The 22338-nt window shown below is 36.3% G+C and overlaps 1 protein-coding gene across 32 annotated transcripts in view; it reads right to left on the bottom strand.

Moving 5' to 3' along the window:
• Positions 1 to 22338, bottom strand: part of nrcam (neuronal cell adhesion molecule) — a 182698-nt gene that overhangs the window by 63307 nt on the left and 97053 nt on the right. For 21 of the 32 annotated variants that reach the window (XM_016993845.2, XM_016993846.2, XM_062982472.1 and 18 more), the window contains 8 exons: positions 16684 to 16882; positions 15399 to 15416; positions 13391 to 13496; positions 10157 to 10362; positions 8976 to 9098; positions 5863 to 6033; positions 5047 to 5103; positions 3027 to 3138 (listed from right to left, as the gene is read on the bottom strand). In XM_016993845.2, coding sequence (XP_016849334.1) covers positions 3027 to 3138; positions 5047 to 5103; positions 5863 to 6033; positions 8976 to 9098; positions 10157 to 10362; positions 13391 to 13496; positions 15399 to 15416; positions 16684 to 16774 — 884 coding nt within the window. In that variant the 5' untranslated portion in view covers positions 16775 to 16882. The remainder of the gene's footprint in view (positions 1 to 3026; positions 3139 to 5046; positions 5104 to 5862; positions 6034 to 8975; positions 9099 to 10156; positions 10363 to 13390; positions 13497 to 15398; positions 15417 to 16683; positions 16883 to 22338) is intronic. The other 11 variants (XM_016993840.2, XM_062982470.1, XM_062982471.1 and 8 more) reach the window with 3 other exon arrangements.

Below are 22338 nucleotides of genomic sequence, written 5' to 3'. Positions count from 1 at the left end.
TTACAAGGCTAAGTTCCACCCACTTCGTCTCCTAGTAACCTACTCAGCCCAGGGGACAGGCACAGTTAGGCCTCACTTAGGCCTCTTCCACAGATTATCTAATTTGCAGTGGTTATATGGCAGTGTACACTCAAGGCCCTTCCACACAGTTATATAACCCATTTATAATCTTATAATATCTGCTTGGCACTGGATTATCTTGACTCCACACTGCCATATAATCCACTTCACTGTGCATTTTATACAGCTGTGTAGAAGGGGTCTAATATAATCCAGTTCTAAGCAGATAATATAAGATTATAAATATACAGTAGAGACACACTTATCCAATATAAACAGGCCGGCAGAACGTTGGATAAGTGAATATGTTGGATAATAAGAAGGGATTCAGAAAAAGCCTATTAAACATCAAATTAGGTAATGATTATACAAATTAAGCACCAAACATCATGTTATATAACAAATTGGACAGAAAAAGTAGTTCCATGCGCAGTAATGCTATGTAGTAATTACTGTATTTACAAATTTAGCACCAAAATATCACAATGAATTTAAAACATTGACTACAAAAACATTGACTACTAAAAGGCAGACTGCGTTGAATAATCCAGAACACTGGATAAGCGAATGTTGGATAAGTGAGATTCTACTGTAATATGAAATAATTACTGTGGTAATCCAGTCCAACCCAATTCTGCCATGGAGGACACAATCCAAGCACGCCCAACAGATGGCCACCCAGCCTCTCAATAATAATAATAGGAGGAGGAGGAGGAGGAGGAGGAGGAGGAGGAAGAAGAAGAAGAAGAAGAAGAAGAAGAAGAAGAAGAAGAAGAAGAAGAAGAAGAAGAAGAAGATCATACAATCATAAGGTTAGGAGACACCCCTAAGGATCATCCAGTTCAACTTCCTTCTACCATACAGGATGACACAAACCAAACACTCCTGACAGATGGACACTCAAGATTTGCACAATAATAATAATACAAATCGATTCATAGAATCAGACAGTTAGGAGAGACCCCTAAAGGCCATCCAGTCCAACCCAACTCTGCCATTGGACGATACAATCCAAGCACTCCCTACAGATGGCCAGCCAGCCTCTTAATAATAATAATAATAATAATAATAATAATAATAATAATAATAATAATAATATCATACAATCCTAAGGTTAGCAGATACCCCTAAGGATCATCCAGTTCAACTTCCTTATATCATGCAAGAGGATACAATCCAATCACTCCTGACAGATAGCCATCCAATATCTGCACAATAATAATACACATCGAATCATAGCATCAGATAGTTAGGAGACACCCCTAAAGGCCATCCAGCCCAACCCAATTCTGCTATGCAGGACACAATCCAAGCACTCCCAACAGATGGCCAGCCAGCCTCTCAATACTACTACTACTACTACTACTACTACTACTACTAATAATAATAATAATATCATCATACAATCCTAAGGTTTGGAGTTACCCCTAAGGATCATCCAGATCAACTTCCTTCTACCATGCAGGAGGACACAATCCAAGCACTCCTGACTGATGGCCATCCAGCCTCTACATAATAATGATGAAGATGATGATGATGATGATAATAATAATAATAGAAGAATAGAATCCAAGAGTTTGGAGAAACCCCTAAGGGCCATCCAGCCCAACCCTTTCTACTATGCAGCAGGACACAATCCAAGCATCCACAACACATGGACAACGTATAAATACTATACAATACTACACAGGGACATAGACCCCCTCTACCCTCACCACTTTCGCAGTACACAAACAACCAAATGCATACTAAACATGAAGACAACCATACAACAGACATTCAATACCACCACTACCTCAACAATTTCTCACCAACACCACCAGACGCCACAGCAACGCGTGGCCAGGCACAGCTAGTTACCTATAAATGGCTTTACGCTTTGGGTCCAATCTATCTTCGCATCTCTTTCTATGAACCGGCACGGGCTTTAAGATCTACCAGGGAGGCCCTTCTCTCGGTCCCACCTCCATCTCAAGTGTGTTTGGTGGGGACGAGGGAGAGGGTCTTCTCAGTGGTGGCCCCCAGCTCTGGAATACCCTCCCGAGGGAGATCAGGCTAGCCCCTACCCTCCAAAGCTTCTGCACACAATTAAAGACCTGTTTTTTCTGATAAGCCTTCAATCATGTTTAGACTCTCTTATAACACATGTGAGGGCGGTTGACTCTTTTTTTAGCACTTTACAATTGTGAGATCAAATACAGCTGTTTTATGTATAGCAATTGCTATATTTTATTGTTTTTACCAGGAGGTACTGTGAATTTATGAAAGATAAGTTGCATCTATCAAGATAGTTGTATCTATCAAGTAGGAGATAAGGCACCACTTATAAAGTGGGGAGGCAAGATTAACTAATTTACGACCTGGAATGAGGAAGTGCCGTCAGTGTGGATGATGAAGCAGCTGCTCCCCCCTGTGGCCAGAATCGAACATCCCCTCAGAAGAAGGTTAACTTGCCTCTGTGTGTGTCTCTCAGTCTCTGTTTGATGTGTTTATGGGCATTGAACGTTTGCCCTATGTGTGTTATAATGTGATCCGCCCTGAGTCCCCTTCGGGGTGAGAAGGGCGGAATATAAATACTGTAAATAAATAAATAAATTGTGTTGACTGTTTATTGCCTATGTGTTGTTCTGCACTTGTTGTATTTTGTATCATACCTTAAGTGTTTTGTGAGCTGCCCCGAGCCCCTCTGGGAAATGGTGACGGGATATAAATAAAATTGTTGTTGTTGTTGTTGTTGTTATTATTATTGATGGGCCCTTAAATGCTTTAAAAAAACTAATTCATGAAAGTACATGAAAGAGAACTGGTATACTAAAACACTTCCTTTCTTTTTCTGTGTGCACATCAACAGACTACTGAAGTGAATGATAGCGAACACTACACTATGAGAAACAATTATATGGCTGAAATATCATTTTGGTAGTTGACAGATTTACATCGTATAATTAGACTGCAGGACAACTTACAATCCTTCTGCAATGCACTCCAACAAGAGGGTGTTTCCCCTTAGCTCTGTTTTGGTACTTGTGCTTCCACCTGGTGTTAGAATTGTAGGCCTTCTTTCTTGATATAATCTGGCTAAAAGAAAAAGAAACTTTTAAAAGTTTGTATAGTTCAAATATCATTTCAAATCTGCTGTTAAACTCATAATGTCTTTAAAATGTAAATGCATAATGGTAAGTTTATATTTTTTAGTCATGCATAAAGAAAATAAAAGAACATTTGAATATTTCATTAAAAAATCATAAAAATTAGAAAGCTTTAATATGAGCTAAGGCTAGCATTCAACAGGTTTGTTGTGCATATCAAATTGTCCCAGGAGAACTCAGGAGAGGGGATTCATGAGTGTTTCTCATTCATTAATTTTTTTCAGTTTCAATTTCTTTATTAAATGCTGAAACATAATGAGTTTCTGTTCCTCTGGAGATTTGCAAAATTTCACTCACATGAAGTGAAAAGAACAGGTAGATATAGGAGTGGGGGAAATATAATCCTTCCAAATGTATAAAGCTTTTAAAATTTAAATGCTATGCTAAATTTTCAATACTATGACTTAACCCAAAACAATGCTGTGGAGTTGCTGCTTGGATAAATGTTGAGAATCCAGTACAGAGATGTTGGGTGGGCAGAAGGTAGATATAGATCTACTGGTAAATCTCTTAGTGATTTTTAGTATATGAGTAAGAATTTGTCATTTTAAATTATTTTAAAAAAATAAATGATTTCCCCACCACTGCTTCTAAAATGAGTAAAACGTAATTAAGATCATCAGGATTACATTCTGTGTGGAAAGACTATGATCTCTGTACAGTTTTGATACTCAAAATATGTTCCTGTCCTCCTAACGTCTGTATCATCCAAATAGTTCTGATGGTTCTAGTAAAAAATAAGGTCACGGCAAGCCTGAATTCTGACCAGTTCTGCTCTTCTGATCTGAAATATCTTCCTCTGTGCTCTCTTTCACACACACACACACACACACACTATTCCTACCATCCCAATTCCATTTATTAACTGACATGACTGACATTATCTTGACTGGGCTTTTCCTCAAAGCACATGTTTTTGCACCTTGAAAAGTTTGTACAAAGTGGATGAAAACAGAAAATTCAAAATCATGATAGCCATGGTGTTATGCTGATACAGGTTGAGTACCCTTATCTGAAATGCTTGGTACCAGACATGTTTCATATTTTGGGGTTTTAGAAAACTTGAATGTAGATAATGAACTATCTTGGATTTGAGACCCAATTCTAAATACAAAATTCATTTTGTTTTTCATATATACCATATACACATAGCCTGATAACAACTTTATACACAATATTGTTAATTTTGTGAAGGAAAAAAGGTTTATGTACATTGAACCACTAAAACAAAGGTATGACTATCTCAGTCACCCATGAGGACCATTTTGGATTTTGGAGTGTTTTGAAATTCTAGATAAATGATACTCAACCCATAGACCTACAAAAATTGATAATTCTGTAAATGATTGTAAATGAAATAGTAGCTGCAGCAGCAAGATAGTACCAACAGAAAGTTAAGATTGGAACATGAATATCTTTAAACATGCAAGGCATTTATTCTTTTTAACACACGTATTAAATGGTTAACATTTAAACTTCAGCAAGACACTAAGAGGGATTAGCATCTGTTAATTATGTTTCAGTTTAGGCCAAAGTGTGCAGTATTAACTAATCTTGGTGATAATAAATTATCAGCTGATGTAGAAGGAACATAGAGTACATCAAAATTAACAAGACTGCCAAATTGATTCGTTTCTGAAAAAAAGTTTTTCATGCAAAAATGCTGCTATTATCACTAAACAATTTAAAGTGTGTATTATTCGGTTATTGCAACCAGTACTGAAGATACATTTATTAGAATTGCGAGGGCAGTTTGGTTAAGCAGCCATGAAGTGAAGTTAGTCAGTTAAACTCTACAATGAAAGGAATAATGCCAGACTAGGTCTCTAAAACTCACCACCATTAAAATCAGTGTCACTCATATTAGCAGCTATAGTTTCATTCAATGAATCCACTGAAATAAATAGAATATCATGAAGAATGCAACCAAGTAAAGTAAATATGGGCTTTAGAAATGCCTATACATTAAAATTGGTAAGTCAAGTTGTAATCATGTTGCATCAAACTCTTCAATGACTGCTATACAGCCCAGGACCACCATAACATTTGTTTCTGGCCTCCGATGTGTCAGGTGATATTTAGTATTAATCCCATAAAAGTATATAAACGAAAAATGTAGAAACTTTATGACAAGGCTACTAAACTTGAAATCCTGGAAACTGTTTATTTAAATCTTGTTGACAACAATGAAACACAGGCACCCTCAACATTCAGCAAAACAGATTTTATTACAACGTACCAGTTTTGAGAAATCTATTCAAATACAATGAAATTATGTTCACTGTTGTCCAAATGAGCTTAATTTGGTTGCATGTGTTCCACCAGTGTTCTCAACCTGTGGGTCCACAGATGTTTTGGCCTTCAACTCCCAACTGGTAAACTGGCTGGGATTTCTGGGAGTTGTAGGCCAGAACACCTGGGGACCCACAGGTTGAGAACCACTATGTTACACTAAAGATATCATTTTTTCAGGAAAAAATGAAGTTGTAAATGAAAAACATGACAAATTTTTGGTCAATATAACGTCTACTATAAAATCATGTAATAAAGGTTGCCATTACACAACCATAATATGAACTTCGGATTTTGTTTTATGACCCACATATACCCTTCACAATAGCTATATAAGATAATTCACAAAATCCAGACCTACCTGGCTCAACTTTTAAAGAAATGGGCTGCTTCTGCTGTATAGTTTGAGTATGGTTAAATCTTGCATAGCATATATAATCTTCACGGGTATCTTCTGGTATTACATTAGAAAAATAAAGGTCCCCATTTAGACTCTGGGAAACTCTCTCATTTTGAGGAAGTTTTTGAAAGGCTATGAATATAAAGAAAGATAAACTGTTCATAGCAATACTTTACAAAAAAATATTTAACCATGTGAACTCTCACTACGTTTCTAGACAACTGCTCCGCTAAACAAAGAAGACATGCAGAAATCTCTCTAACTAGGCTGTGCATCAAGACATTCATTTCTTGGGTCAGAGTAAACTACAGGGAGTTCATAGAACTTGCTGTGGGCTCATTCAAGAGAGCTTGGAAAAGCTAACTTTTTACTGATCCCCAAATTCCCCCTCCAGCATCATAAGAAGAATTCTGGGATTTTTTTTTGTCAAGTTTTGACCACTTCACAATAAGATTTCTTCCCACATGCTGTATCAAAGGCAGAGTATTTTACAGCTTATTACTTTCGAGGATATGTATTATATATACAGTTTTTAAGTTTTAAAATATTTAAAAAAGCATGACACAATAAATATGCAAACTTACCCAGGTTTTTAAAAAAATCACATTACTATTCACTGACAACATGAACAGACAAGAAAATGACTGTTTAATCATTACAAGGTCAGTGTTTTCTAGGGCTGAGGGTGTATGGCTCATGACCCAGGGCAGTTCTACACAGATACTAAAACCTAGCTTGGAAGTGGATTAAAACAAACCAGTTTGCTGTGCAGCACCTACACAAACAGCGCAGGAACTGGTTCAAGGCTGGAACTGTGGTCATGGTATCAGAACCAAACCAGGAGCCGCAGTATTTGCTGCGAATCAGCTGCCAAAAAATGAGGGTTTTATTTTCTTAAACAGTCTGCTCAGATGTGCTGATGCACACATTCATGTCCACTAGGGATCACTGCTGGATTGTGGCAGGGCCCAGGAAATTAGAACAAAGGTGAAGAAAGTGAAAGTTCTCGTGAGAATGATGTGGTTCCCTCTCTAGGGGAATCAGTGTTTACCTTCTGGCTAACTGTGTATTTCAGTGCTATGGGTGCCCTGACAAGTGTTTCACATTTTCTGACCACAGTTTCAAGCCCTGCATGGGATATATTCTGATCAGCTACAACACACTTTCTGGATTTTGCAGAATTTCTGGCTTATTCTGGACTTTCTGGTGAGTTTTTTAACACACTGTTTCTGGCTTAATGGTACTGCAGTGCCCATCGGGGGGGGGGGGGATATGTTTTATGGAGATCCCACCCTCGAGATAGCTTCAAACTACATTATAGTGTCTGTGTAAAACCTCCTCCAGTGGAATTCCATGGCCAAATGGGGACGTGAACCCTTCTTCCAGGATCAAAATCCAGTGCTCAAAGCACTGCATCAAGCTAGTTCTCTAAATGGTAGAGGAAGAACACTATATGGTTTAAGAAGAGGCCTACAGTGATGCCTCACATGCTGTTGCAGGAGTTAGCTACTTTTGAGAAATGAGAATTTTAAAAGTTCCTTCTAAGATGTTGTACCTATAACAGCTTCGTACTATTCACTAGAGTCTCATGACCAAAACTGTAACTAGTTCCCTTTAATAAACCACCCTTCAAACACTGAGTGGGAACTTGTTGGTGTGTAAGTATTTTTCCATATTAAAAATAGGTCTGTTATGTTCCATTCCCCATTGTACACAGAATGGTTCAAGAACCTATTCTATAAATACTGATTTACTCTGGAGCCAATCCAGAATGTTGAATTCTGGATCACCCCTGGAATGGCTGTGGCGCAGGCAGGAGAGCAAGCCAGTGCAATTAACTGCAATGAATCACTCTGACCAGGAGGTCATGAGTTCGAGCCCCACTCGGAGCATATGTTTGTTTGTCTTTGTTCTATGTTAAAAGGCATTGAATATTTGCCTATATGTGTAATGTGATCCGCCCTGAGTCCCCTTCGGGGTGAGAAGGGCGGAATATAAATGCTGTAAATAAATAAATAAATCGTCAGCATCGCTGGACAATCACTCTTATTTTTCCCCTTGCATTCACTTCGTAGTGATGGCCAGTGGTCGCAAAATGACTGGTAGCCATAGACTGTCATCTAACCATATCAGAAGGGCTGCAACTACAGCAAGAATGGAAAGAGGTCACTGAGTGCTATCCCTTGTCCCTAGACACCACAGCCCAGAAAATATAGGATGGTTGTGTAAACAGTTGGATGCAGTTCCATCTCAGAACCAGCCCAACTTTTTACACAGACTGAAATTCATGGTGTGCTCCAGATTTTTGGGGAGAATTTGGAGCAACCTACAACTTTTGTTGACATAGGTCACCATTAAGCGGCTTTGGACTGAGTTAATTTGAATCAGCTCTATGCATCATGCAATCATCACAAAACTTATCCCCCCTTTTGGGATAACAGGGCAGTGTAGATGTAACCTAAGATGCTTCGTTGCTGTCTTCTTCTCGTTGCTTTCCAAAGTTCATTAACTTCAATTAATTCCCAAGCATTCCTATCAGGCTCATATTTGGAAAACCCGCAACAATTTGTCAGATACAGTATTATTATCAAAAAGTGGGACTGCTATAAAAATAGGATGCTGCTTATTACTCTATTAAAATGGTGGTCATTCAAAAACTAGTAGCCCAGTGTCATAACCTGCAATTCTGTCATTAAATACTCAACACTGGTGTAAGAGACTACTATGCTTGCTGAAAACTGATGGCAGAGGTAGCTAGCAGGCCCAAACAAAATGTAATAGAAGCAGTGTAAGAATTTTCATAATGTAAGATTAAAATAGGGTAGATGATAGGACCCATCATGATGAATTTAAATAACTAAGAAACGTACTGTAATGACACAAATGTATACAAAACTATGCACACTCTTTCCCATGTGTGATGGAATGGGAATCATCATGAGGAATAACATGATTCAATTGTTCCTCTTATCCCAAAGAGGCATCTCAATCCAGCTAGGTTAAGTAAACACAGATGGTATTCTTGAATGGTTCTACCATTTCAACTAATTATAGATTCTAAAGATAAAACTTACAGTTATCCATCCAAAATATTATAGGTGGCGGTAATCCCACTGGTGGCCTGCAGGGAAGTACTACATATTGACCTTCAGTGACTACTTTTGGAACTAGTTTTTCTTTAGTCCATAAAGGGGATCCTGTAGAGAAAAAATCACTGTCATGTGGCCTGGGGAGTGAGAAAAACCAGGAGTATCAAGAGCTAGAGGGGAAAGAAAACCTTAGTAACAAACAAAAACAAGCCTTTGTGAAATTTAGGATAGACAGCTTGACTGGTGGCAGTCTCATGGGAAAAGTCAGAAGGAACTTTTACGCAGCAATTTAGACTATTTCAAGGAATGTAACATTCAAAAGTTAATTTACAATTAAAAGAGGAAAGTTAGACATTCTTAACATGTGCATAGGAGATTCTTGGACAATGTAACTCTGGGTATTGTAGAAAGCAAAACAGGTAAATATTTCTTTTTTAGTATAATACACTTCTAATTAAACAATGTAAGAAGATACATTTAGAAAAATCAGTTATGAACTAAAATAAATGAAGGATATTATATTGAGCAGTGGTCCCTTTAAGTTCTGTTGATTTCATTGCTATTTATACTTCTTCATGGAAAGTAAGTAACATGTCAGTTCACAACATTTAGAGAAGTACACATGCCTAGTGTTCTCAAGTGCAATGATTCAGGTTGTTCTATTGATATTTCAGTTTTGACATCGCATCTCAGTTTCATACGAGAATATATTTGAGATGGAACCACAACTGTTGAAAGGAAGCAACAGATAAAATTCTCCAAAGGTGTGTGTGTGGGGGATTATTGCTCTCTTTTCAAATTCCCGTTGTCTTTTTTAAAATCACATTTGTAATATTAAATCTTTAAATCCTTGATGTGCTTAAAGATAAAAATATTCCTTTCTTGTTGTAATGCTTTATACAATATCGAGTTTGGGGCATACTGGTGGGAAACGGAAAAGTATTACGTGCTTGACTTACTTAAAGACTTCAGAGAAAATGGGCAGTTTTTCATGCTGTACAGCACTATGCTAGAATATCAAACATCATTACCTTCTAACAAGATTGCTTTGATGATTAAAAAGATGTCTTTTTTAAAAAGAAAGAAAGAAGAAATTATATGAATGAAAAGGCTAAAAGCAAGCAGTAAGAACTTCAAGTTTTATTAATGACAGATATTCAACTTACTGGATGATCGTATGACAATGTTATTGGAAATGGCGGCTCCTAGCTCATTTCTTGCCGTGCATTGATAAACTCCTTCATATGATTCTGCCTTTCCTCCATTTTCTTCATTAATAATATTTATTATAAGAGTTCCCGAGTGTGGCTTCATTCTTACCCGTGCATCTTTATCTATGTCGAAATGAGTTCCATTACGAGTCCATGAGAAACTACCAATTAAACAAATGTGGTTGAAGTTGCTATTGTTGAAGTTGCTTAAGTGTAAAAACATTTGTCTCAATATAACAGACTTAGTAGTGCAATAACAGAAATCATGATAATGTTAGCAGAATATCCAACTGGAAAATCAGGGGGGAATCTTAAATATTTAAGGGTATTTCAGAAATCACCTTCTCAGAATCTGAGATCCTCTGCCTTGTTATTATTAGATATTTTACTGTATATAGTTTTGTGGGGACCACAGTAGGCAGAATATAGGCATGTATTTGTTCACTACTTTTTTTTCAAAGAAAGCAATGAGTAATATTAGGTAATTTATTCCTGATAATATTTAAAACCTTTTTTGATGGCTACTCACAATTCAGGACTAATTCTGAACAAAATCCATATATGGCTGTTTTATATAGAAAACATTTATATACAAAATATTAGCCAATAGAGGTGTGCGCAAAAAATTTTCTTTCATTTCCTTTGGGCTATAGTTTTGTTTCGACCGTTAGTCTACACAAAACAAATGGCGACATTTTTGTAGGAAACGAGAGGCGACATGAAAATAAAAGCCGCACAATCATCATAGTGCTTACTTTTGTTTCCTTTCGTTTCGGCTCCGCAACAATAAGCAGGTACTGACAGAGGCCTGCTTTCCCATTACAGCTGATGTGTACCAATGGGTGTTAGTAATAATATTAATATAAATAACGATAGTTATTCTGATACCCTAAGCTGAGTCTGGGAGAGCCGTTCCAATTCCATCCAATGTGGATTGGTGGGTCTTGATGGTAATATTTACATTCATATTAAGAACAGCAGTTATTCTGGCACCCTAAACCGAGTCTGGGAGGGCAGTTCCATCCAATATGGATCGATGGGTCTTGATAATAAGAATAATATTAATAATAATAGTACTCTAGGGAAGACCCAAACATTTCAAAAGTTGGTGGGCTAAAAGGGGTCAAAATGCCACCCATGTGTGGCTATGTTCACCCCTCTAGCCCAAAAACCAAGTGTGTGTGGTGGGGTGAGCTTCGGAAGCCCTCCCATTGCAGCCAATGGTCCAAAAATTTTCAATTTTTTTTGTAAGCCAGATGAAAATTCGTGTTATATAGGCAGCCCATTTTCATTAGTGGGACACGAATACGAAAATGAGACAACACGAATGAAGCTACACAAAACGAACAACAATTCTATACAAATGCACATCTGTATTAGCCAAGCAGAAAAACTGCCAAGCAGACAATGCTCTTTTTCAAGTGTTTATCAAACTCTGCTCCTTCAGATGTTTTGGACTCCAGCTCCCACAATTCCTAACAGCTGGTAAACTGACTGGGATTTATGTATCCCCTATACGAGGAGAACCTGTGGGTGCCATAAAGTAGATGCAGAAGTGGAGGACTCAGAACACTTTTTCTTAAAATGCCCCTATTACAACAGGATTCGTTCTTTCTATTTAGAGCCTCTGCTGGAGAACCATACTCACTTAGAGAATAAGGAGAAATTGCACATCCTTCTACAGGGTACAGATAAAAACTCTATTTTAAAACTGACCCTTTTAACGCAAAAAGCGCTGGTCATTTGCAAGAAGTTGGAAGCTGAAAGCTGTGACATTATTGCCATTAACAAAATCCAAATTTAAAAACTTACTATGGACAAGTCACTAGTTTTATTTACCCTTGCCCATGCTCAAACCTTACCTTAAGGAAATAATTAATTTAAATCTTTTTATTCTGTATTTGCACAATCACCTAGGAGTGGGTCGGTAGGCCTGCAGGCCAGGAATCTTTGTACCTATACATGGTTTTATTGTATGTTTGGGTAAGTGTGTACGTTTTATATGTTTCATATGTTTTGATATGGTCAAAATTGATTAATCAATAAAGAGGAGTTGTTGTTGACTGGGATTTATGGGAGCTGTGGTCCAAAACACCTGGAGCAACAGAGTTTGAGAAACATGGCTCTTTTCTATGCAATTCATCCATGTGTGAAATTTGTGCAGTATATGTCTCCAAATTCAGCCTTTTCTGACAGAAAATAATTTTACTGTATAAACAATCATTTCCTACACAAAAAATGCTGGTTTCTGTGTAAAACATCCACATGCTGATTTTGTGTAAGATTAATCCCAATCCAGAATTCTTAACATATTTTTTTCAATACATAAATAACATGTTTTATAATTAAAAAATATTTAGAATATTCTTTCCATCTCTAGCAAATTTTAGTATAATAAAATTTTATATATATATATATATATATATATATATATATATATATATACATACATACACCGGCCACATGACCTAGGAGATATCTACGGACAACGCCAGCTCTTCGGCTTAGAAATGAAGATGAGCACCAACCCCCAGAGTCGGACACAACTAGACTTAATGTCAGAGGAAAACCTTTACATTTACCTATATATGCTTATGTTGATCTCATATATGTCAGGGGGAGGTTTTGGGTCAAAATTATGGATTTTGATATGACCTGTGAGTAATTTGAGGGTCATTTCAAAGAGAGGTAAAAGCCATCTCCCCACACAGATATTCAAAAAGGCCACAAGCAGCATCATGAAGGAGAGTGTGTGTGTGTGTGTGTGGGGGGGGGGGGAGTTAATGCTTCTTTTGATTCTCCTATGATGGACTAAGCTCTTGCCTTTTGCCACTCTATTCAGAGTTCCTCCACCAAGGCAAGAATCCAACCTTCGCACCATACACAAACAGACTATATTTTGTCATACACACTGGGAACTGCTGTGTTTTTTCCAGGTTTAGATCACTTCTAACTCCCAGCTTTGGATAAACCTTTGGAACATTGCAGGAAGGCGGTGGAGGGGTGGTTTTATAAAATCTATCTGCAAACATTTGGATCCTGGCAATTGTGTGAATGAAGGACTTGTGGCCCAATAATACCATAGAGTCATGCCACAGGATCTAGAAAATGCTCTTATCAAGTAGACTTTCATATAATTTTGCTGTAAAAAGGCACCAGGACCTCAGTTAATAAAGCCACTTCTCTTACCTTGGAGGTGGTTTTCCTTTTGCTTCACATTGTATTACAATATTTTCTCTTGGATCAATGATATAATCTTTTGGTGATTGTTGTATTATCGTTGGAGGCTGTGGCACTTTTGAAAAATGTGATGAAAAACAAAAAAGAAATGTTTACTTACATCATTAAAATGCACAAAAAGATTATGCAAAGGGCAATTTTTGAAAAAGCATACCAAGGAAATTGTCATGTTGATTGAAAACATTTTGTATGCTACAAACCTGCAAGGGAGTTAAGTTCCCCTGAAATGAATGAAGAATGTTACCATTGCATTGTAAGACTACACGATGAATTTGTAAAACCAAATCTGCTATTAGAGTTGCTTGATCCATGTTAGTACAACCAGGTTGTTTGCATGTTACTGCACATAACATTTTAGCATCAAATATTTTCTTCTTACATACTACTGCTTTTAAAATAGGCAACTTCTTAGTAGGCAATTGCTAATGCTTTATCTTATAAAAGAGTGTATAATTAAGACAAAGAGCAAACATCAGATCAGGATTGTATATGCTGGCCACATTTGCATACGAGTTGTTACTTTGTGTAAAGAGGCTGAGTATGAACAAGTTGTCTGCAAGCAGAAAAAGGAACTTTTCCTGTGTTCTCATTACAGCATGAACACTGTATTACTAAGTGCTGTATCAGGATCCTTCTAGAATTGGCAATATAGGCTGGAGAATAACCAAGTAGCCATTCCGGATGTTGTTGTAACATGTTTCACGGAGTTCTTCACTTTTGGCTATACTAGCTAGGGCTGCTGGATTTGGAATCCAGCAACATGAGAGTTGAATTAGGCAAAGTACATGATATCTAGCAATTTCCTTTCAAATGACTTAAGGCTACCTATATTTGCTCAAATTAGTTTGCAAATTTATGACAGTGAAAAGTGATAACACTGCACCAAAAGAGATGAAGATTTGAAATCACAACTAGACTTCTGTTTATACAAATTCTACATAATTGTGCCTATGTAAAGATATTCTGCCCGCATTGTGGGATAAGGTTTTTATGTTTTGTGTGATCATAAAGAAAAGTTATCTCTCTCATCTGCTCCAAAGTTTCTTGGGATAAAATGCACCAAAGGAGCAGACCCAAAGAACACAGCTATCACATTTTTTTACTTCTAGCATTGAATGTGTGCCATGTTATTACTAACCATGCATCTGTGTGAACAACATCCATTTCAGTGAAAACAATGTTGAGGGGCACAAGGAAAATGGGATAGCAGCATTGGCCTGTGTAAACAGTTGGACCGATTTGAGTACATTACTAAGTACTGATACATAATTTTGGTCAATGTTTGTAAAACAAAATGTAGTTTTTTTAAGTGAAAGGGGTATTTATCCACTTGTAAACATGTTTGTGCATTTGGAGAAGAACCAAATCCTGGCAGTGCATGCCTCTAAATTATAACAGCAAGGGAAAAGATGAGCAAACACACACTTCGGCTGTGTACAGATGATTATTTCTCTGGAGCAACAGGAATTGCTACCATGGCACCAGGCCTGAGTCAATTTACAGAAAAGAAACTCTATTGTGTACAGAAAAGTGAATCTTGCTTCCAGCATCATAATAGCAGGCTTAATGTAATGGTGAAATTGACAAGAACAGACTGCAAGAAGAAGCAAGCATAATCGATTGCAGTTCTAAATGATATGCTTAAATCACGAGATAGTGCTAGAATGGAAAGGTACACCTTTTTCTTAAAGGCTACAGGAGTGCCTGTGTGGATATATACACATTTTACATACCAAACATAAATGTCAATTATCTTTTAATTTGAAAATTATTCTTGATCTTTACTAGGCTACTGTTGACAGATCATCTGTACACAACTTTAACAACAACAAACAATAACATTAAAAAATCCATGCCACTTGGACTCCACACTCATTTTTTTCAAACATATTATGACATACGCACACACACAAAGTGTATTTTTTTAATTCTCTGGGTTTGTGGGCAGAAAACTTACATTCTTCAAGAAGTTTTGCTTTTTCCCCCGCATCAGATTCAGCAAGTGAATTGTAATCATGAATTAAAGAAAATTATTTGTTAGTATGAAGATGTCTTGGTGTCCCAGAAAAAGAAGGTACTGAGAAATATGCAGATCACCCATTTACAGATCTTTTGTAACAATTCTAACTGACATAAGCTGAGATAGCAAAGTTACTTTGCTAGCACAAGAAGTGCCTGTTAAATTTTCTTTGTCCTATCTGTCAAACACATGTAAACTGTCAACTTTTCAAAAGCAAAAACTCTTTGTTGCTCTGACCTATAAAAATATGCATTATTGATTTTAAAAATCGTGAAGAGGCAGCAATATGGAACTAATGGAGTATAATGACTGAATGCTCCAGGCAAAAATCAATCTGTCCGTGGGACCGAATGTAACAGCAACAAAGCACTTAAGATTGTTTTTCAAATCATAAACAGCACTTGCCCCTATTCTACAAACAATATAGATATGCTACTATTATCTATAAGATTTAATAATTAAACCAATGTAATTGAAAGTGAGTGTTGTCATCACTATTCTAGTATTAAAATAACATTGCTCAGTTATATTTTGATATTATAGTAAAATGCAAGTTTATTTTACATTTATAGTTTAGAATGGATGTCTTAACAAATACATTACTCATATGAATGTGAGATTTTGGACTAAACAAATAATTATATGCAGAAATCAAAGAAATTTCACATGAAACCAGAACTAATAACTCTTCCTTAAGGACACATATTAGTGCTCACTTTAAAAAGTGTACTGTTTTCTTTGAATTGTAGCCCAAGTAATTATCTTCTTTTTATATACAACATTAAAACATATTGTAGCAGTAGCTTCTCTGGTATGCATTCCTTCAACATTAAATCACTAAATATCTATTACAAGGGTAAAAAAACAGTAACTGAAATGAAATAATATAGCTGTGTATGAATCTGAATAGGTAGACATAAATGAATATAATTTTTAAAAAATTATTTTTGATATATTCTACATGCTCAAAAAGCACAGTGATGAGGGTATTAAAAATTGCTACAAAATGATTCATAGAACACCAATTTTACTTTTTAAAAAACACCATCACCAGCAGCAAAAGCTATCCTGCAAGGTTCACAATATATATAAAATAATGGGGTTTTTATAATGCAATGCCATTGTTTTTAAATAGGTCAACAGTAAGTTATTAGGACATTTCTCTATAACAATCTAAATTCATTCAATGCTATTCTATATGCAGAGCACTGCTAATACTTACGGTCAAGAGGTACATCCAATGCAGTAATAATTTGGCATAGAACAAGAAGCAAGTGAATTCTGGTTTCAGAAATGCTGCTGGCCTTCTCCATTCTTATTCCAATATATATTAGGAAATTTTCACAGAATTGTTTAATTGCAATCTTCTGCTCTTACTATCAAAAGAGTCTTCTGGCAGTGGTTGTGTAAAATATTGAAATCTGGGGGAAAAAGAACTGAATGCTATTAGAGGCTGGAAAAATTAATCAGATTCTTATGATCCCTAAGAACAGGGGTCACACCAACAATTTGAATTTACTAGAAATCAGCATACAGAATATAGTATTTTACTGTCAAGTCCATGGATTTTTCCAGATCCTAAGAAGTTATTTTTTGAAGAGTAATTCATTATTGTTGGTTATTAAATTATTATTAATTGTCATTACTTATTACAGAATTAGTAAGAGGTACTTGTTACATTATAAAGTTTCATTTTTTTTTCAAAACAATCTTTAGGTTGATAACAAAATGTAATAAACCTTGAAACATTATTTTCAAACTAAAATACCTCACAACCTCTGAGGATGCCTGCCATAGATGTGGGCGAAACGCCAGGAGAGAAAACTTCTGGAACATGGCCACACAGCCCGAAATACATACAACAACCCCCCAAAATACATTTTCAAACAAAAAAATATTAAACTGATAACACTAAAATAAATTTGTTTTCATTAACATACTGCTTTTGAAATGTAACATTTGCATACCCTTACTAGACAAAAAAGTTGTATATTGCAAGCAATTCTGTTAATGGTAGCTCATAACTACAGGCTTTGAGTTTTTCCCTCATGTACAAATGCTGGGAAGCTATGAAATACAAGATGGTTTAAAATGATGGACCTAATTTCAAAGCAGTGTATTTCACAATGGCAACATGTTATTATTACACAAAAAGTTTAATGAGTTATTAAGTTATAATAACCATTTTGAACCAGAAAAAAAATCTTAAAAAAGAACTCCACTAGTGGAGAATGTTTCATTAGGCCTTATGTTGTAGGGTTGCCATCTTCTCAATGACTGAGCCTAGGGGCTATTTGGGAATCACTTGAAACCTAATGCTGTGGATTTGTAGTTTTACAAGGTCTTTAACTCTCTGTACTAAAGAATACTGGTACCTCACCAAACTACAATTCCCACGATTCCATAGCATTGAGACATGCCAGTTAAAGTGGTCTTAAGCTACAGTATATTACTTCGACAGTAGATGCCCCCTTTTTCTCTCTCTTGTGTTCCAATAAAGTGGTCTTGATCTGGTTTAAAGACGGATTAGTCCTGTGCATGTTGACCAAAGTGGTCAGTATACATGAGTCCCAAGTAGTTTTTTTTTATATGTTAAGAGTTGTATGTAAAGAACTGTACAGGATTGTGCATATTTGACTTCTGTGAGATTATTAAAAAGTTTGAAGAACCTCAAAAGGGTTCATTCTGTGATTGAGAAACTTTGAATTGTAGGGTTTTGTTTTGTGTCAGATTCTTTCAGATTTTATAATGAACACTTGGATCCATGCCTTCCTTCTCATACATTTGAATAATCTGAACAGGATTTATAAAACAGCTTTCCATGAAACAAAAAAAGCAATAACAAAATATACTTGATATATTTTGCATTTATGGCATATAAATGTTTACATGGAAGTGCATTTAATGTTGGAATTAGAAACATATGAAAAGAGGTAGAGAAAGAGATGGGGCAAGAAAGTAAGTTACCCATACATAAAAAGATATCTAAATTATATTGATTCCCAAAGGATTGGTTATCTGAAACATAACACAGAAAACATTAACATTGCAAAGAGTTACCCTGCTTGACTGTACAATTTGTCAGAACACCACCCAAGCAGGGTCTTCAACTGCATTGTGAAAATTTCTATGACAACAAGGGAAGCTGTTACATTTATGCAGTTTACTAAGGGTGGTTCAGTTTCAAGGAACCACCTACGCAGATAAATTGGAACTCAGCCTTTGTAACCTCTGTGAGATGGAAAGCTTATAATGCACAACTGAAAAAAATTAATAAAGTATTTCAAACAGTTTGAAGACATTTTATCAGCACTCTTTACAACGAAGACATTCATCAGCAAGATTATTGTATCTTCATCGCAATGGCTGAGGTGGAAAAAACGTAGTTATTCTGTATAAAATTAGAATCTTGGATTTTGCAACCTAAGTAACAGTCAAATGCCTAATATAATATTGACTATCTCGACGGCCGACAGGGAGCTCTGGTGTGGGCTGGTCCATGAGCTCACGAAGAATTGGAAGCGGAAACAACAAACCTCATCTCTATTCACATAATCCATTATTTTCAAGACAGGTAGTAAAGCAAACCAAACATAAATCTTATTATGTTCTGTAATTCTGAAAACACAAAATGGCATGTTGCTGCAGAATTTAAATATCAAGACAACAGGGAATATAATATAGATGGGCTTTTATATCCACAGATTCTGCATCCATCAATTCCACCATCAATTGCTTGAAAATATTTTAAACAAATCTCAAAAACCTTGGTTTTGCCATTTTATAATTCCAAAGTTTATAATGGGACTTGAACATCTACACAGGGGTTGATGGATGTTCTTCTGAAACCAAACCCCAGTAGATACAAAGGGTCTGCTGCAGAACGAAGCAATTTCATTTCTATGAAATAGGAACTGCTTTTAAAAAATATGGATGCATATACAAATACTTTTGTGAAGTTTCAAATTATGCCCATTAACAGAATAAGCCTGTATTTAAATCCGACTGACTGAATAGCTACAGGATTTGACAGGGCTGCTACAGAAGTGAAATGCCTGTGATGTTAATACCATAATGGATGCATCATCTAAACCTTCCATTAGTGTTGAGATTCATTTTTAAAGATGCACAACATGACAGATAAAATAGGGTGGAGTCATGACTACAATCGGTATGTCACTGGGAGGAGAACACGTACATTCCTATTTCTTCTCCCAAACCAGGACTCAAGGCATTTCATAAATTAAAACAATCCATCATACCTCTCCTTTCCCTCTAACTCTAAGAAAGCTGTTCTCTTGGTAAAACAGTATTTGCTGTCAACGAGGAATTGAATAGAGCAAACAAACTGAAACCGAATCCAGACAAGATGAAGTAGCTCTTGCTCAGATGAAAGGTAGATCAGACAATAGGAGAGGAATAGGGTTACACTTCCAGAAAATCTCATAGCTTTGCCATTCTATTGGACTTGGATCTGTCCCTAGATTTTCAGGTTTTGACAGAAGCCACGAGTGTGTCTAGTCTACACACTAGAACTATGTCCTTGTCACATTAACAACTGTAAGCATCCTAGAATGCATGGAGCCTGCCGGAGCCCATCAAAGGACATAGATTACTTCTGGTGGGGCTTCGTGCTTCCAGCGTCCTGCAAATGTCCTAGGATGCTGAAAAGAGAACATAGGAGATGCACACTTTATCTCTTTCCATCACAGGTGTGTATGGTGAGGTGAAGAAAGTCTTATTGTTTGCTATGAACGTGTTTCCTGAATATCATTCCAGAGTATGGACACTATTAACATCTGTTTAGTTTAATAAATAAATACAAAGCCACTCTGACTATTCCATGTCAATGAAAATTATCTAAAATTCATGGGATTGCCGTAAATAGAAAAACGCACACACCCAAGCACATGCACACATATAGAATGAGAGCTATGTGAAATATCTGAGAGAAAGAGAGAAATGTTTAAGTAACTTTAAAAATAATTTGGAAATATTGAAAGAATGGTGTTTTGAAATTTTAACGTATACCCGTTTTTCTCTATTTTATATCTAACTAGCTGTGCCCGGCCACGCGTTGCTGTGGCAAAGAATGGTGGTATGGGAAATAAAGTATTGAGGAATTGGTGGTAGTTAAGGTAAAGGGTAAACATTTTCCCCTGACGCTAAGTCCAGTCATGTCTGATTCTGGGGGTTGGTGCTCATCTCCATTTCTAAGCCGAAGAGCCGGCGTTGTTCATAGACTCCTCCAAGGTCATGTGGGATGACTGCATGGAGCGGCGTTACCTTCCCGCCGGAGCAGTACCTATTGATGCACTCACATTTACATGTTTTTGAACTTCTGGGTTGGCAGAAGCTGGGGCTAACAGTGGGGGCTCTCTCCGCTCCCCCAATTCAAACCTGCGGCCTTTCGGTCCAGAAGTTCAGCAGCTCAGCGCTTTAACATGCTATGCCATCAGGGGATATTATTTCCTAAAGGTTGTGAATATACAATATTTCTGATTGGTTTTTTTTGTCTGTTGGAGGCAAGTATGAATGCTGCAATTAGGAAAAATGATTAGGATGCAATGGCCTTGCAGATTTAAAGCCTAGCTGTTTCCTCCCTGAGTGATTTTTTTGTTGGGAGGTGTTAGCTGGCCCTGATTCTTTCCTGTCTGGAATTGCCTTGTTTTCAGAATGGTGTCGTTTGCGATATTTTATGTGCTTCTACTGTCTGTGGCCCTGAGAAAACAGAGGATTGGCCAGACTTTGATGATGGGAATACTTTGTTGGGAGGTGTTAGCTGGCCCTGATTCTTTCCTGTCTGGAATTGCCTTGTTTTCAGAGTGTTGTTCTTTATTTAGTGTTCTGATTTTAGAGTTTGTATTGTTCTGTTTTATTATACCACATTAATTTTTATATATTCTGATTTTAGTGTTTTTGAATACTTGGAGCCAGATTGTATTCATTTTCACGGTTGACCACAACACAATAATAATAATAATAATAATAATAATAGTAATGATAGTAATGATAGTAATAATAATGACTTTGGTAATACATAGTGCTTCACTGCCTTCTCAGCTTCCTTTCTGGAAGAATCCTTTCTTGTGAGGTGTTAGCTGGCCCTGATTGTTTCCTTTGTGGAATTTCCAATTTCCTTGCTTTATTTACTTTCTTTATTTTTTTATTACTGTCCTGGTTTTAGAGATTATATTGTTCTGCATTATTCTATCCTAGAAATTATTTCATATCAAAGTAGAATCTCACTTATCCAACATTCGCTTATACAATGTTCTGGATTATCCAACGCAGTCTGCCTTTTCATAATCAATGTTTTTGTAGTCAGTGTTTTAAATTCATTGTGATATTTTACTGGTAAATTTGTAAATACAGTACAGTAAAGTCTTACTTATCCAACATAAGTGGGCTGGCAAAATGTTGGATAAGCGAATATGTTGGATAATAAGGAGACGTTAAGGAAAAGCCTATTAAATATCAAATTAGGTTATGATTTTACAAATGAAACACCAAAACATCATGTTAGACAACAAATTTGGCAGAAAAAGTAGTTCAATACGCAGTAATGCTATGTAGTAATTACTGTATTTATTAATTTAGCACCAAAATATCACGATATATTGAAAACATTGACTACAAAAATGCGTTGGATAATCCAGAACGTTGGATAAGTGAGTGTTGGATAAGTGAGACTCTACTGTAATTACTACATAGCATTACTGCGCGTGGAACTACCTTTTCTGTCAAATTTGTTGTATAATATGATGTTTTGGTGCTTAATTTGTATAATGATTACCTAATTTGATGTTTAATCAGCTTTTCCTGAATCCCTTCTTATTATCCAATATATTTACTTATCCTGCTGGCCTGTTTATGT

The sequence above is a fragment of the Anolis carolinensis genome, chromosome 5, assembly GCF_035594765.1.
Source record: "Anolis carolinensis isolate JA03-04 chromosome 5, rAnoCar3.1.pri, whole genome shotgun sequence".
NCBI lineage: Eukaryota > Metazoa > Chordata > Lepidosauria > Squamata > Dactyloidae > Anolis > Anolis carolinensis.
This window is presented reverse-complemented; position numbering and strand designations above follow the sequence as displayed.